Source organism: Nesoenas mayeri, assembly GCF_963082525.1.
Source record: "Nesoenas mayeri genome assembly, chromosome: 20".
NCBI lineage: Eukaryota > Metazoa > Chordata > Aves > Columbiformes > Columbidae > Nesoenas > Nesoenas mayeri.
This window is the reverse complement of record NC_137569.1, coordinates 4,710,322-4,725,755: the sequence shown is the minus strand read 5'-3', so window position 1 is coordinate 4,725,755 and position 15,434 is coordinate 4,710,322. Positions and strand designations below refer to the sequence as shown.

At 55.2% G+C, this 15,434-nt stretch overlaps 1 protein-coding gene across 2 annotated transcripts in view; it reads right to left on the bottom strand.

Moving 5' to 3' along the window:
* Positions 1-15,434, bottom strand: part of SMG6 (SMG6 nonsense mediated mRNA decay factor) — a 107,987-nt gene that overhangs the window by 46,482 nt on the left and 46,071 nt on the right. For both annotated transcript variants that reach the window (XM_080357239.1, XM_080357240.1), the window contains exons 11-13: positions 10,502-10,618; positions 9,839-10,007; positions 910-1,111 (exon numbers count right to left, since the gene is read on the bottom strand). In XM_080357239.1, coding sequence (XP_080213365.1) covers positions 910-1,111; positions 9,839-10,007; positions 10,502-10,618 — 488 coding nt within the window. The remainder of the gene's footprint in view (positions 1-909; positions 1,112-9,838; positions 10,008-10,501; positions 10,619-15,434) is intronic.

Genomic DNA, 15,434 nt, shown 5'->3' with positions numbered 1-15,434 from the left:
TGGGAACGCGTCAAGAAGAAGCGGCACACGGGAAGGCACGCTGCCACCGTCACACGCTGCCTCTCCACAGAAACCAGCTCCACTTCTCCTCCCCTAGCACCAACCGCTCGGGGAAGGCAACGCTGTGGCTTCCCCAGATGAGCAGCGTTTCTGGTGCTGTGATTCTGCCTCCAAGCAGGAAACTGTTGAGAGCCACTCTCATCCTGCCGTGCCTCGGAGGGCACGCAAAACAAATGCCATTGTGCCTCTTCCATCCCCCATCAGGTTCAGACACACTCTCCAAGTGCAGCCCCCCTGGCTCCCCAGGTCCCTCCTGGCCAGGTGGTGGCAGAGAGCAGACCCAAAACCCCACATCAACAAGGGAACTGATTTCATTATTCTAAAAACAAACAGCCAAAGGAAAGTTCAGGCTAGAATGGGCTCCTAGAGCAAAGAAAGGAAAACAGAGAGAGGGCAGTGGGGAATGCTTCATATTCCTAAAAGCCTTTTGTACGTTAACACATGGTGTCTGCTTCTCTCTAGTCACCTATTTATCACTCTCCTCTTTAGAGAAGGAAAAAAGTCCTGGCTGCCTTCCTAAGGCAGAGTTTTGTGGCCGGGGGGAGGGGGAGGGTGCTTTAAGCATGATGCAAACCATTTGGAGTGCACTGAGAGCACTGCCAACACAAGCTGCACTATTTAAACAAGTGAGGAAATGATCGTATATACAACATGCCAGCGAGCACACACACACCAGAGGAAGTCGAGAGGGGTTTTCATGACACAGAGCTGGATGTCAGCGGCTGAAAGGTCGATATTTTCCCTTAACACCCTTCTCAATGACTTAATCGTGTTCCGTTTGCACAGAAAACTTCCCAAGAATAAAAAGTCTGGAGGAATCGAAGGGGGGATGTTTGGCCTACTGCTGACCTTGTCCGAGGTCCTCTCCACGTAGCAGGGCTCCTGGGGGGCGACCAGCAGGGGAACGAAGCCCGAGAGCAGCCGATCCTCTTCCAGGCTAAGCAGGGCAAGGTCGTCATCTGGGTCCTTGTACAAGGGCACCTCCGACTGATTCACTGTGGTCAGTATGTTACAGAAGTCAGCCAGCGTCGCCCACACATCTACTGAGACCCTGGGAGAACGAGGAGAGACGTGAGCAATTTGGGGCTGGAATGCGCTGGGAGTTGCCTGCAACGCTGCAGCGAATACCAGAGAGGTGAGGCGAGGCAAGGCACGCCACCGCCGCGGCGAACCGACCCCACCGGGAGGGCTCCAGCCACAGCTGCACTGGCACCGAACCCGGGAGGGCTCCAAAACCCTCGCCCCCAAGCGCCGACACCGGCCTCTCTGTCCCCCGGGATGGGGATGGATCCTGGGATCTCGCCTTTCCCGCTGCTCTGCCAAGCTCTGCCCGCTCTTGAGTGGGGAGCAGCTTCCCCATGCAGCACCCAGATCACTCCAGATGGGAGAAATGCTGCTTTTTACTCAATTTTAAAGCCTGCTGGGAGGACAGACTGAGACCCTGCATTGCTGTCGGGGTACAAGAGGCACCTGGAGGGCTCCAGCCCAGCACACCCTCTCAGCCTGGCTATTTTCTGCTACAATCACGTGTTGCAGCAGGAGATGTTTTCAGTTAAACCCCAGCCACAGGGAGGTTAAGCCATGTTTTGCTTCTGGCCAGGGTTTCAACACTTTGCGAGTGACCTGCAAAGCTGCCTCTGTGGTGTGTCACCTTGCTGGAGCGGCAGTGCCGGGTGTGAACACAAGGCCCTGGACTGCTCCCCGTGCATCCCCGTCACACGTCCCCACTGCTGAGCACACCCTGGGGATGGCCAGCGATGGGGAATCAGGCAACAAGCATGGGGGCACCACACCGACCAGGCTGCCTCGTACCACATTTCCCCCTCTCATTTCTCAAAGCACTCACGTTGAGGTTTTCTTAGTGCATATACCAGAATAAAAGCAGGGAACAAGGGAAACTGGGGTTGATTTGCTTTTGGTGGCAGTGAGGAAGGCCGGTCCTCCTCCCCATACCCCTGGGGCACTGAAAAGCGTGGAGCAACCCCAGCATCACCGGAGCCGCAGCGGTGACCAGCCCAGGGCTGGCGGGAGGGAGGCCCCTGCTCTTTGAACCGCTCCAGGTGGACAGAGTCTGCGCTCGGTTATTTACGGGAATCAATGTACCAGGAAAAGCACGCTGAAATGAAACATCTTGTTTTCAAGAGCGTCCTGGGAGCCAGGCAGAATGAGGAGCCATTAATCAAAGCCCGGCACGTAATCAGCACACATGTAACGCAGAGTCGCCCACGTCCCTCCGCCAGCCCCAGCCCGCACGCTGCAGAGAAGAGGTTCTTCAAAACCCTCTGCGCACAGACACCAGGAGCTGGGTTCATTCACAAAGCTCCATCGCTTGGCTCAGCCAGGTCTGGCTGTCAGAAATGTTTAAATATGGAAAAAAATAAACAGTTGCAACACTTTTTTTTTTTGGAGGGATCTGTCCGAGGCCCTTTGTGATGTAATGGGAAACGCTGCGTTTGTGCTACCAGCTGGAAAATAAACAGAGCTGCGAGGGTTAAAAGGAACTGAACTTTCCACGACCCCTATCTGCAAAAGAAGAAAATAATAAGAGGAATGATCCACTGCCCCACAGCTCTGATAGTTTATCCTCTGGCCCAGGCTGCAGAGACAAGCACCGGATGCGATAGGGCTGCTCTGGGCCACCTCCAAGGCAGCTCTGCCCATGGGAGATGCGCAGGGCTTGGGAGGCTCAGTCCCCCCCAGTGCCCTGCTGGCAACGGGGCTGGGCTGCCTGAGCACGGTCACATCGCACTGGTGGGACCATACCAGGATGGAGGAGGTGGAAATTCTGCTGGCATCGGCGGGGGAAAGGATCAAGGAGAATGCCTGAAGCCATAGGGGAGGATTAGATGTGAGGAAGAAATTTTGAACAATGAGGATGGTGAGAGCCTGGCCCAGGTTGCCCAGAGAGGTGGTGGATGAACCATCCCAGGCCAGGCTGGACGGGGCTCTGAGCAACCTGAGCTGGTGAAGATGTCCCTGCTCATGGCAGGGGTGGCACTGGGGGAGCTTTGAAGGTCCCTTCCAACCCAACTATTCTGTGATTCTATGAAGGAGCACACAGGGGTGTTGGGAGCAGGTGCTGATGCAGAGGACACCCCAGAGAGCTGGGCCAGCCAGGTGCACAGGGCTGGGGCGGAGAAGAAGGGAAAGAAACGCATCGCTGAGACCTCGCCTCTGTTGCCCAAGAAAGAGTGCTGCAGGGAAGGGATGGAGATAACCGGTGAGGGCAGCAGTAGGATGCTGGGCAGGACTGGGATCCACAGCAGGTCAGGGGTGGCAAAGCACAGATGAAGCACAGGAGCCGTCTCCCTCTACAGAGCTTGGCACCCATATTAGAAAAGCACCATGTGCACAGTCACCGAGCTGCTAACACCCTTGCAGTCACCCAGCTCAATGTCCCCTTTCCTCCCCCACCATGGCTGCCAGACCCCTAGGACAGCCCCTCACCCCCCCGAGTGCGAGAGCAGTCCCTGTCACTTTACCCCCTTCATCCCCAGCTCCCTACTGCCTCACAGTGCCTCGCCACATCTGCCATTCGCACTGGACGTGTTAAGTTTCTACCCTGGGCTTCCTTCAGTCAAACCACAGACGGTGCTGGCTCTCCAGGCAGCAAGATCTCACTGCAGTGCAACCCCCAGCAGCTCCGCGCCAGCACTGGCAGCACCCTCTCACATGCAACACCCTGCAGAGCCTTCAAAAAGCCAACAAAGACGAAGGTGTTGGCGTTTCTGCTCTGGTTTTCTCCTGCAACACAGAGGTAGCACTGCAGAGAGCAAATCTGGACAGTTTTCTGCCTTCCTCTCAGCTGCAGCTCCCCCCGTGCAGTCAATCTCTCAGTACTGGCCTCACCAAGCTCATTTATACACCAGCACAGCCAGCGAGGGCTAATGGCTCATTTGGACACCACACAGCCTAGTGGGACACCTCCTGGGACCTGCGCTTGCCCCAGAAGGTCGCACAACCCTGGGGAGCCCCATCAGGCGCCCTCTCCCTGCTGCCCCTTCCCAGGACACCACTAGGGCCACCTCCAGGTGTTTCTGGCTTATGTCACCCACCAGTGCTGCTCTGCAAAGCCACAGCAGGTCCAGGTGCCTGCATATGCACAGTGCCAGGGCTTTGGGGTCCCTCTGTGGAGGGAGGCCCCGAATTACTGACATCGAGCCCAGGCACGCAGCCCCAGGTACAGGGATGAGGCTCCCAGCGCTTTTAACCGAGGAAGTGAGAAGGGGGTTAGCGCAAGGTCTTTCCTCAGAACGGGGGGTTCATTCACTTCCCCGCAGACACATTTTACATTTGCTTATTCCACTAGGAGAGGAAAAAAAAATAAGAGTTAATTTCTTTTTTATGGCCTCAGGATTCCAGGTTTAATGTAGCTGTCAGTGTGAGCGCAGCCCAGCTGCACGCCGACAGGACACAGCCCGGCCAGAGGATGCTGAGAGCATCACACAAGCACAGCCGAGCGCGCAGGGGCTGGAGCTCAGCCCCGGGGCAGAGCACGGCCACGGTGAGACCGGGGATGGCTCCTGCCAAAGAGGGATGCCCATGATGGGGATGCTTCGCTGCAAGGCAAAAGGCACACACCGAAATGTGGGGCAAGCTGAGGCCAGTGCAGGGAGATGGGCACGGGAGTGAGCCTGATGCTCGCTGGATCCCTGCCGGCCGCGGAGCTGCGCCGGCGCTCGCCACCATCTTCAGCAGGGCTGCAGGCTGCCTGGTGATTAATATCAAGCACAATGACCCCATGTTACAAGCCCGCGGGGGCCTGTGGAGGTGGCCGTTTCCTGTGTAATACCAGCTTGTTTAAACACTAACAGTCCAACTCCACAGCTGCAGAACAAACCCGGAAAGCACGGTGCAGAAGAAGCGCTGCATTGTGCTCCCCGGCCGCCCAGATGGCAAACGCCTCAGGCTCCTGAGCTCCTGGGGCTGGGCGATGGGCACCCATCAGTGCCCACCCCAGCTCCTGCACACACCAAGTGCTCCACATCCCCCTCCTGGGTCTCCTCTTCTAGCCCATGGGAAGCCAAACTAAAAGCACCTCCTCTATAAGGAACAATTGGGGTTGGTGGGGGGAGCTCTTCCCAAAAGGCATTCACCAACCCTGCCCTGGACTCAGAGCTGGTCACAGCCCCTTTGCCCCGTGGCACCAGTGATTTCCCTCACTCCGCCCTGCACATCGTCTCTTCGGCCAGCCAGGTGTCTGCAAACCATTTCCCCCCTGAGAACCTGCCTTGGGAATCAGAGGGATGCTGTTCTCTCCAGGAGAGGTGCAGTGTCCTCCCAGCCAGCCCTGCCTCACCACAGCCCCCTTCCCCACGGAGCCTTTTGGCTCCTGCTTCGCTCAACTTCACCTTCATTCTCAGCCAGGTTTACACCGCCGAGACACCTCTGAATCCTCGCTTTGATGTCTCGATAGGGAAACTCTGGTGGGCCAGCACTACTAATTAAAGCTGAGATCTGTAAAAGGCATTTTCCATTTATTCCCCAGCAAACTCCAGCAAGGTCTTGGCACCCCGGCCCGAGGCTCTGTCCATCTGTCCCAGTGGGAGCTGCCATCTCAGTGACACTTCTCCGCAAGAGCGATGTGATGAGAGCAATCTGGCAGATCTCTCTGGGAAGGTAAGCTCTAGAATGTGCTCAGAGCTTTTGGATTTAATTTAATACTTGGTTTAAATTAACCATTTTTAAATGCTTGCAGACAGTCTCCACAAACCGAGAGGCCCTTCACTCCAGCATGGAAGGAGCACAGATTTGCCAGGGTCAGCCCTACGGCAGTTTGTCTGTCTAGCCAGTGGCTTCCTCATCGATTCTCACACTTCGTTTAGCAGTGGATTAATTGCAGCAACAAAGCAGAGTAAAGAGAAGCTTTGCTCTCCCCTGCCCAGCCCTCTTCACCCATCTCAGCCCCTCAGCCAGATGTCCCAAAAGGAGATGGATTCACTTGAACGACAGCAGCCTCCTTGGAGATCCGCCTTGCGCCCCATCTGCTGCTGATATCTCCGCCTTAGGAGATCCACCCTGCTCCTCAGGACGCTGCTTTTCCACCCTAATCTCTACAAATTACTTCTGGGGACAGTTGATCTGAAAGACGCTGCTCCAACCCAGTTGCATATGCATATGGCAATGCAACTGCTTTAAACGACCTCCTATTCAGACCTCAGCACAATGTCTGCCATGAAACGTGCACATCTGAATTCACTTTAAGATGCAGAAGTGACTGTCACCTGCTGCTAGAAGACCTGGTCCAGCCACAAAATCCCTGAACTACAGGACACGGCTGCTCTGAAGCAGAGATGTCCATGGTGAGGTTTAGCTTCTGTTCTAGAAACACCCGAGAAAAGAGCCACAGAAAATTCACTGACACTGAGCCCCTCTCACAAATAGGTAGAGGGGACCTCATCTGGGTGTTCCTGCTCTGGCAGGGGGATTGGACTAGATGATCTTTTGAGGTCCCTTCCAATGCCTGACATTCTGTGATTCTGTGACACCCCCCACCTCTCAAATACACAGAGCAGCCCCAGGGGAGGGATCCAGGCAGCCCGTCACCTCTCCGTGGCCTTCTGGCCTCAAAGCATGTCCCAGCGCATCCTCTGAGCCACGGTGACCACACAGATGTGGCTGAGAGCTGGATGAACACGCCAGAGCGAGGAGCGGGGGCTTGGGGAAAGGTGTAGCTTCTCATTCAGCTTGAATTTGGAACCACTGAGCCCTCAGCTAGGGAGCGGATGCCTGCCAGGAGCCAGGGTTCATTCCCAAGCCCTCGCCAAGGAAAGGACCCCAAAGACGCAGCCTCCGGAGCCTCCCACTCCGCTCCACAGAGCCCACTCTGCAGCCGCGCGTCGGCTTTCGGCAGCGCTCACCCCTCACACCTTTCCCTCCACCTCTGTCCGAGGGGGAAAAGCAGCGAGCTGAGGAATTTGGTGTGGGCTTGCTTTCTTTTTTTTTTTTTCCCTTTTTTTTTTTTTTATTGTAAGGACTCAAATCCAGCAGTGTGATAAATGCATCCGAGCTACAATTAGGAAGATATATAGCATCAGAACGCGAAGGTCTGGGCAGCGTGGTGAAACGCGGGCTCTCCAGAGCCCCAGCTATGTTTCCCATTATGTAACCCTGGTCATGGGCAGACAGCCAGACTCCAAATGAAAAAGAGACTCTGGCTTGGCACCGTTTCTATTTTCCTATCCTCATTCGGGGTCAGCACAGTGTCATACAGCTGCAGAGAAAGCTCCGGGGATTAAACCTGGGAAAGACTCCAAGACCAGGACCTGGGTTCAAGTACCAGCTGAAAGCAATAAACCAACTGCCACAGCTGGGCTGAGTTTAGACGTTCTCAAAAATCCCCCCAGCTCTCTTCCCTTACTAAGAACGAGCGATCGCGAACATGGCAAATGCGGTGTGAGCGGAGGCCTCGGGACATGTAGCCCCAGGTTTTAGGCTCTGGCGGAGCCTTGACAAGCTGCCCCGCTGGCCCCGAGCCCAGCCCGTCATTCTGGCAGCGGCGCTGGCCCCGGATGAGCTGCACTTTGATGCAAGCTCTGGGCCAGGCCTTTGCTCCTAAAGGCCTGCCAGGTGGGTATGGGGCCTGTTTTTTCCAGAAGCTTTAGCACATTTGTGGCATCATTGCACGGTGCTTCTGTGCTTTGGGTGGGTTTTTTTACCATCCCTTTTCTGCGCGCACCGACAGCAATGGCTGCTTGGTGCTGGGAGGTGGTTTCAGTGTGTCCAACCAGCTTCTCCAGTGGCACTGGTGGGGACCTCATGGCACTGTGAGGCACAGATCATGTGTGGAACGACACAGGCCCCTTACTCAGTTGTGCAACTTGGCATCTGCAGTTGCTTCTCGGATGCTCTCCCCGCTCCTGGGCTCACCCTGCCCATAAACCTTCCCTTGCTCCAACACACCTGCTGCTCTGACTCAGGTTCTCACTTCCAAAACTTCTTTGAAGCTGCTCCTATCTAAACCCCGAGACCCAGTTACTCTACCTGGTTATTGAACAGCCCCCAAGCTTGTGTCAGTAGAGCCAAACCAGCAAGCCAGTGCTCCCCTCTTCCTTCCCCACCTCCAGGGAAAGTGTTGCAAGCCCCAGGTCATGCCCAAGAGCGGAGCCAGTTCCCTGCTACTCCTCACTACCCACATCTCCAGGGAAGCTCAGCTGCTGCTATCCCACCGTCCTGGGCCACCGACATCTGGCCATGCGATGCTGGGTCCACACTAGAGATCTGGGCTGGAGGAGCAGCTCATCTCCTCGCTATGGATAAGCCAAAGAGCTCTGGGATGGAGAAGCTGGCAGCCAGTATGAGGAAGGTTGTCCATGGCCCAGAGCATGGGCATGGCGGGACAAGAGGGGCTGCTCAGCCACCCTCCATGGAGAAGATAAGGTGGGGAAGCCATTGGGCTCCTGCTACAAGCTGAAGTCCCTCATTCCTCCACTCGGCAGACCTTGCAGAGCAAAACCTCCCAACCCACACTCCCTGCTCCCCAAAAAGCTACGGACCACAGGCTGGGCGGCCACCACCACCTTCTACCACCCTGACGGGCGAGCGGGAGCCGCCGGCACCTGCTCCGGCAGCTCCGGGGGGACGCGGCCCCGCAGGAGCGGGAGGCAGCTCGTCCCGTGGAAGGCGCCGAGCCCTGGCTGTGCAAACCCGATCAGAAATTCCATCTCGAGGCTGCCCGTCGCCAAGGGCTCAGCGGCTCCCAACACAAGAGGAAGGGGGGGATTGGTGCAGGCGCTTTCACGTGACAGATCCCAGTTTGAGTTCCTGCCCAAAGATGGGCAGCAGTTCACATGAGCAGGCAGCGGTCCCACACCGAGCAGCCGACAAACAGAAAACAGACTCCATCTCCACAAAATGAGGCCCAGAACTTCCTGTGTGAGATTTCCATTTCCTCAGCCAAATGAAAAAGAACTAGAGTAAGAGGCAATAAACTAGGAGAGCAGGACTGGACCTGACGCATGGAGCGGGGACCCATTAATGGTTAAGCCACTTTGCTGGATTACTCTTAATGCGCTTTCCCATCACCCTGGGTTCTGGCTCCTTTGGATTAACAATAAGACGTGATTTCAGGCTCTGGATCCGGAGAACCGGAGGCAGATGGAAAATCCTGCGGGAAAGCAGCTACAGAGCATGCTCAGACACTGTTTCGCATACTCCATACTTGGCCCCTTCACTCGATTTTCTGTCCAAAAATATGCAAATTGCCTAGTCCGCATTATGGACTAATGGGCTGGAATTGGCCAGTTTGGAAAATTAACCCTTTTGTGTGTTGCAGAGGTAGAGACAAGCTGTTTCTGAAGCAGAAGGGAGGCGACTTTTGGAGCTCCAGGAACGGGCAAGCTGCTCCGGGCCAGCCCAGCCTGACCAAGGTCAACCTGATTCTGTTAAAAAAAAGGCAACAACACCTTGCCATTTGTGCTGGAAATGGACTTTCCTCTTGCAGAGAGGAAGGTCCTGCCTATTCAGCTGGCTGGGCCTGCAGGACGTGTAAAAGATATGTATCCCAACAAAAGCAGAGGCGCATCCTAAGCAGAAAGTATAAATCCAGCTCATGGGACGTTTCCTAGCAAACGGAAGCAAAGGGCACCTGCCAGGCCCCCACAGAGACACTGCAACCCCACTGACGCATCAGTGAAGAAAGTCCCCATCAAAAATCCCCTGCGTAGCGAGTCTCTGCTGGGTGTCACAGCCAGGAGTGAGCGTGAGCGAGGGGGAAAGGCAGCACGAGGGGCTCAGGGAGGGAGCAGACAGCAGAAGACAGAGCAGAGGATGCACGTACTGTTTAGGGAGCTCCAGAGAGGTCGGAGGAGGATTCCAGGTGTCCGGGTGTCCGAGCATCCAGTCTGACCAGACCTTCACACTGGGGAGCAGCTCCTTTAGGTCCTGGGGCAAGGCAGAGACCTTGATGTCGTCTTCCTCATCCTCCTGCTCCACCTCTTGTGGCTGAACTGCAAATACAAGACGTGAGAGCTCAGGCAAGGACAGGGGATGCACAACATGGATCCCAACATCCCAGTCTTGGACACACAAGGGAAAAGCCACAACCCAGACCATACGCAGGGCCAGATCTGTTCTCTCTACATGGATTGGCCTGGAGGACAAGCTGGGACATCCGTGACCCTTTTTATTGAGGGCAGTGGGACGCTAGTGCACCAGTCACAGAGAGAGGATCCTAAGGTCTCCGTCTTGGGAAGTTTCCCAATAGCTGGCAGAAAGCATGCCCTGTGTCCATCCTTTTTTTCCAGTTGTTTTTGCCTGCACAGATCAGGAGTTTTCATGCCAGATGATTCAGCTGTAACCTGGGCACAGCCTGGGACACTGCGGGGAAACACAAGTGCCCCAGCAGATGGGAAGGGCTGTACAAAATAACAGGGAATGAGGGTCTGAACCTCACTGGGTTGCTTCGCGAGCAGCTGCGTGGACACTGTCGGTAAGCCCTTACCTTGCGCGCATTCCCGCAGCAGGCTGGTGCACCTCCTCACCAAGAGGGCAAACATGGAGAGCCCCAGGGCCGTGGCCTGTTCCTGGATGACAGAGCGGCAGTCCTCCGAGATGCACTCTAGGAGACAGAGACGGGGTTCAGCGGGGAGCAGGGCAGATGCTCCTTCGTGCTTCGCCTTCGTAGCCTCCCCCTCTGCATCCCGCACGAGGCAGGGATCTCCGCAGGGCTGGGCGATTCCCCAGCTCACACCTCTCCTGGGCTCAGCTGCTCCATGTAGGGAGGAAAATGGTGGTGAGTAGCTGCTCTGGAAAGGGAAGCGGCTGTGGTCACGCTGCCCATGTCATGCCTGACACCACCTCGTGTGCTGAGCCAGCCCAACAGAGCCGGCACTCAGGGCTTCCAGCACAGAAGCTGCTGCTTGGAGCTGATGCTTTCCCCTGAAGGAGGGGGGTATGTTTAAGTGTTAAAAGGGTAATTAGCTGCATGTTTGATCTTTGTCCCTGCTGGAGTTTTAACCTCAGCAGCTGAGGAGGGGGGCTCCTCCCATTAGTTCACCAGTCACACAACAGCTTGTCAAGAAAGCTTAAATTGAAGCTGTTACTCAAGTAGATGCCACACGACCACAGCTCTTCCAAACAGAGCTGGCTTGAAGTGAGAGCAAATCCCCCCGGCACATCTACACCCAGCCAGAAACCACTTCTGAGGCTGCTGGGAGCAGCGGGGAGCTGGCTCGAGGGAACTGCCTGGAGCTGGGCGTGGGTTCCATTTAGCGATGCTGAGAGCAGCGTGGGGCATTGCCAGCCTGCCCGACTCGCTCAGGCACCGCGCTGCCTGTTCCCAGAAGGTTTTAAATCCCTCCGGGCAGCCTCTGTCCTCCGAATCCCCTCTGCCCCCCAGTTCACACCCTTCCTTGAGATGTAGGGGGGAGCAGCTGGCTGGGGGCTGGTTCGGAGGGAGGCAGGGAAGCGGTGTGGGGAGAACAGAGATGCTCCCCGGTGGGATGGGATGGGATGGGATGCTCTGGCACTGCTCAGGGGTCCCTGAGCAGCCCCTCGCTGGCCTGCACATCGCTTTCCAGCCCTCACCCTGCAGCCATGGGGAGAAAAGCTGCTGCAAACCAGGTGAAGGATTTGCACAGGGAACACTAACACGTACATACTGACTCCCCAGCACCTCCGCCACAGCCATAAGCATCAGTTCGAGGAGAAGGTGGTGGAAGCTGAACTCCCCTGATGCGGCAGAGCAGGGATTTTGGGCAAAGGGCAAGAGGATTAAAGCAAGACATTGAGACCCTGTTCCAGCTGGGGCTGGCAAAACACCTGAGGCACAGAGAACAAACGCGGGGTTTTTAAGTGCAAATTATTTCAGAGTGATGGGGTGGGGAGGTTAAAAACAACCAGAAAAAGACTAAAGCACACCTAGAAAACATGGGAAAAAATAGGAGGGAGATCTGTAGGCTTGATTTGGCCAGCTCCTACAGCTGCCAGTGAGATCAGCACACAGTGGGGAGACCCCCAAGGGTAACTCGGGGTGGCACAGAGGCGCCTTGGTAGCTGAATTTGGGTGCTCTGCTCCCCGAACCAGGCCTGAGGCGATGCCGTAGGGCAATGGTAGAAAGCGCCGTACTGCAGGGGCTGTCAGCTTTTGGAGGAAATATAAAACTAAAGATGTGACCACTCTGGGACAGTAAATCTCTTTCATGAAGCCTTTCCCACAATTAAGAGTGTTAGTCTCAGTGCTCTGGCCACAGTCCAGTTGAAGAAATTACAGTCGTCTTCCCCATGCTCCCTCCTCCCGCGCTCGGGCAAGAGCCTGGACTCTCTTCACCTCCCATCTTAAACGGGCACACGACAAGACCACGACTGCCGCACCTGAGTCTGGTGGTTTCCCCGGGTGGGTAAAAAGCTCTGGGCTTTTCAGCAGGAACCCCCCACTTTGGGGGCAGCACCCCAGGGACTCCGGGCACTGTGCTCAAGCCAGACTGGCAGTCACCCCCAAGCTGGGCTGGAGCAAAAGCTGAGTCCTCCCCCTCCAAAAAAGGCAAAGCCTAAAAAGGTGTTTGTGATGCTGAGGGTCACGAGTGCTGCCGCAGCACTGATGGACTTCAGAGGTCAGCTCCCCAATGCACAGTAGGTGCAGGAGAAGCCGAACTACAGCATCAGGTCCGCAGGCAATCCTGTATCCCATCCCTGCAGGCAGTCACCAAAAACCTGCTGTCGGGGACATTGACACATGGCATTGCTGGCATCCCATCATCTAAAGCTGCCACAAACCTGCACTCCGCTTCCTCCCCTGAAACCCCAATTCGGCTGTAATCAGATAACCCTTCTGTACTCACACCCAGCCACGCCGCGCAGCCAGGGCACGGTATGGAGGTGGTCAGGCCAACTACAGACATAAATCACATGTAAAAGAAGTCGCCACGAGGTCACAGGCCCTGAGGCGGTCAGAGACATGGCTCCTCTGTGCCACCAGCAGCCCCAGCAGCGACACTCTGCAGGAAATCGCCCAGCACAACAGCAGGTTGTGCACCATCAACCACAACACATTCCACCTCCACCTTCTCCCCTCGCAACCAGGCAAATCACAGGATGGTTTGGGTTGGAAGAGACCTTCTAAGTCCATTCAGTGTCCCCCCTGCCATGAGCAGGGACATCTTCACCAGCTCAGGGTGCTCAGAGCCCCGTCCAGCCTGGCCTGGGATGTCTCCAGGGATGGTTCATCCACCACCTCTCCGGCCAACCCGGGCCAGGCTCTCACCACCCTCATTGAAAAAATTTCTTCCTTATCTCTAGCCCGAATCTCCCTCTTCTAGTTTAAAACCATTACAAATGTCCATGTCAATGCTGGCACCAGTTAAACAGCTCCTGTTACCACATCACCTCACAGCTCTCGTCTGCGCAGAACCAGATCCCGCAGCTCATCGGGGTTAGAAATGTCACCTTTCAGCTGTGCCATCGCCATCAAAGCCGCTGTGTGGGGGGAGAGGAGGGTGGGTAAAGCTGGCACTGCTACCTAAATAACTGCTCGTTAAACCACAGCTTAAGGTCAAGCCTTCAGAACTCGCAGCGTTTGCAGCCAAGTCTGACTCAGGTATCGACGTACCCTCACCGCACGCTGCACCGACACATGGAGCCACACTGCAGACACGGCAGGGAGCTGAGCCGGCCTAAAAACCCACCTTCTGTGAGCTTGCTTAAGCTGGGTCTGTTTCTCAGTCACCTGTAGTCCCATATCAGCTACACTAGCAAAACTCTGAGGTACGTGCATCGCTGCACAGAGCTAAGAAGGAGCGGGCAGAGCATTTTCAAGCAGGAATATCATCAAACACTTTGCAGCCCGAAACAGCCTGGGTAATTTGCATTACCGCACACTTCAGAGGCTGAATTTGCCTCAAAGATCTGTCTGTCTGCACCTGAAAAATAAGCGAGAGCCTTGCAGCCCCCTGCAAACCCACCACAGAGTTCGGGGCTCCAGACACTGGACCGGCTGGAGGGACATGAACTCCGACAGTTTTTTGCAGGCAGGGGTTGAGCACCGTGTTATTAAGCCTGCCTGACACTAGCCACTCATAAGACCCTTTTTCCAATTGGCTCAGACTTTAACTATCAGAGCTGAATTTTCCACGCTGGGTGCTTTGTCTCAGCCTGAATTCTTCCGGAAATTTTTAGCCAAAAGAGTTGGGCTAGTTGTGAGAATAAGGCTAGGAAACAAGATAGTGGCTTACCCTTGTTAGAAAAAAAACACAAGCTTTTCCTTGAGCTAATCTAGCGACTGCAAATCCTGGAAAGGGGACCAGAGATTTTGCTGCAGAATAACCTTTTTAACAGAGAGTTTTCATGTCCTACTAGAAATCTGTCCACACTTGGCCAAGCTATAAACATCTGAAACACAGCAGTTTTTCCATATTCAATAGGAATTCATTTCAGCAGCTAAAACCTTCTAAGATTTCACCTCCCCGAGCATGCTCCATCTTCCTTACATCTAACCGCCCTTACACCTCACCCGCCTTACACTCAGCAGAGCAACTGCCCTGCTCCCATCCTGCACGTGGGGACCTCTGAAAAATGTCCTTGTCCTCGTCACTGCTGCTTGCTGCGAGCTGGAGATCGGACCCAGACTCCTCCAGCTGGCGCCCAGGCTATCTGCTCTGAAGCAGCGCCCAAGAACGAGAGGAGGGAGAGGGCATGGGATGGAAAAAATGGGAACTGATGACTGCGAGCGCAGAGAAAAATCACCTGGGAACCTGGGATGGGTGGTTTTTCTGAAGATCACAAAAACCTTCTGAACCGCAGAAGCATTCTCCCTGTTTCTTTGCATGTAGGAAAGAGTGTTTGGTTATGTTTTGTTTTTCAGACGGGTACTGGTGTGTGTGAAGAGGCTGTTTTTCTATCAGGAGGCAGTTTCCTTTGCAGCACCTTCTGCGAGCGTGTCCCTGGGATCAGCCGCGTCCCCTGCAGGGGCTGTGAGATTTGCTCCGACCCAGCCAGCAGCGGGATCCAACCTGGACTTTCTGCAGCCATAAATCTACCTGCTTCACACAGGGTAGGGTGCATGGGGAGGGGGGAGAGAGAGACGGAGAGAACGGGGACTTTTGTAGCGGGGAGAAATTTGTGTTTCTCTGAGAACATTATATTCATGGAAAACATAAACCAACTGTCGTCAAAGTCGTCTGAGCTCAGGAAATGGAGCGGCCGGGAGAAGGCTGCCATGTGGCCGGATGTTATGTATTTCTAATTAGTGCTATACATCTTTCAGCAGCGAGTGTCCTTTTGCTGGGAAACACAACGCGCTGCCCTTGTTATTGTAACTGTCAGAGAGTGCTTAAACAGATAATCTCCAGGAAAAGTGATAAACACATCCCCTCTCCCACTAGGGTGTGCAAAATAGCAATGCCAAACCTCTATTAGGGCAATGCAACCAGCCGCAGGAA